This window comes from Grammomys surdaster, unplaced genomic scaffold (assembly GCF_004785775.1).
Source record: "Grammomys surdaster isolate TR1022 unplaced genomic scaffold, NIH_TR_1.0 208, whole genome shotgun sequence".
NCBI lineage: Eukaryota > Metazoa > Chordata > Mammalia > Rodentia > Muridae > Grammomys > Grammomys surdaster.
The window spans coordinates 6,516,554-6,517,211 of record NW_021604653.1 but is presented as its reverse complement, the minus strand read 5'-3'; the positions used below and the strand labels follow the sequence as shown (position 1 = coordinate 6,517,211).

Genomic DNA, 658 nt, shown 5'->3' with positions numbered 1-658 from the left:
ATCTCATGTACTCATAAACATATCTTTCATGTAGTGCACAGATATCTTACATTTATTGAAATCAAATACCGAAAGGTTGGTAACTGATTTACAGAAGCAATCACAGACTGCAAAAACATGTGTGTTGCGCATGCACATTCACGTGCGCGTGCACACACACACAGACACACACACAGACACACACACAGACACACACACAGACACACACACACACCAATCAAGAAAAAACTGTGTTCTTGCAATTTTCCAGTCCAAAGTTCCATTGGTGTGCCTCTCACACCCATGCTGCTTCCCCATGGCTTTCACAGAACAGCTAAGATGGCTGCCCTCTTCATTCTTGATGAGATTTTTCAGCAATAACTTTACATTCATACTGCAAAGATTAAAAGGTCAAAAAGTTAACAGATTAATCTCTTGTGAACTGCAACTTTCAAACAAATTAAAAAGCTCTAAGAATGAATGTTTTAGTATGTGTTCACTTTATTCCTCCCAGAACCAAGAGTTACACAATGGTATTCTGAAGGTGAAGACAACAGTAGAAGACAGCAAAAGAGAAACAAATTTCCACACTGGAAGCCACAACAGCTGGTATTGTAGAATATAATGTAACATAACATAACATAACATAACATAACATAACATAACATAACATAACATA

The 658-nt window shown here is 37.2% G+C and overlaps 1 protein-coding gene across 2 annotated transcripts in view; it reads right to left on the bottom strand.

Moving 5' to 3' along the window:
* Positions 1-220: 220 nt before the first annotated feature.
* The window catches only part of Insig2 (insulin induced gene 2), a 26,101-nt gene continuing 25,663 nt past the window's right edge, over positions 221-658 (bottom strand). For both annotated transcript variants that reach the window (XM_028771470.1, XM_028771471.1), the window contains exon 6: positions 221-373. In XM_028771470.1, coding sequence (XP_028627303.1) covers positions 332-373 — 42 coding nt within the window. In that variant the 3' untranslated portion in view covers positions 221-331. The remainder of the gene's footprint in view (positions 374-658) is intronic.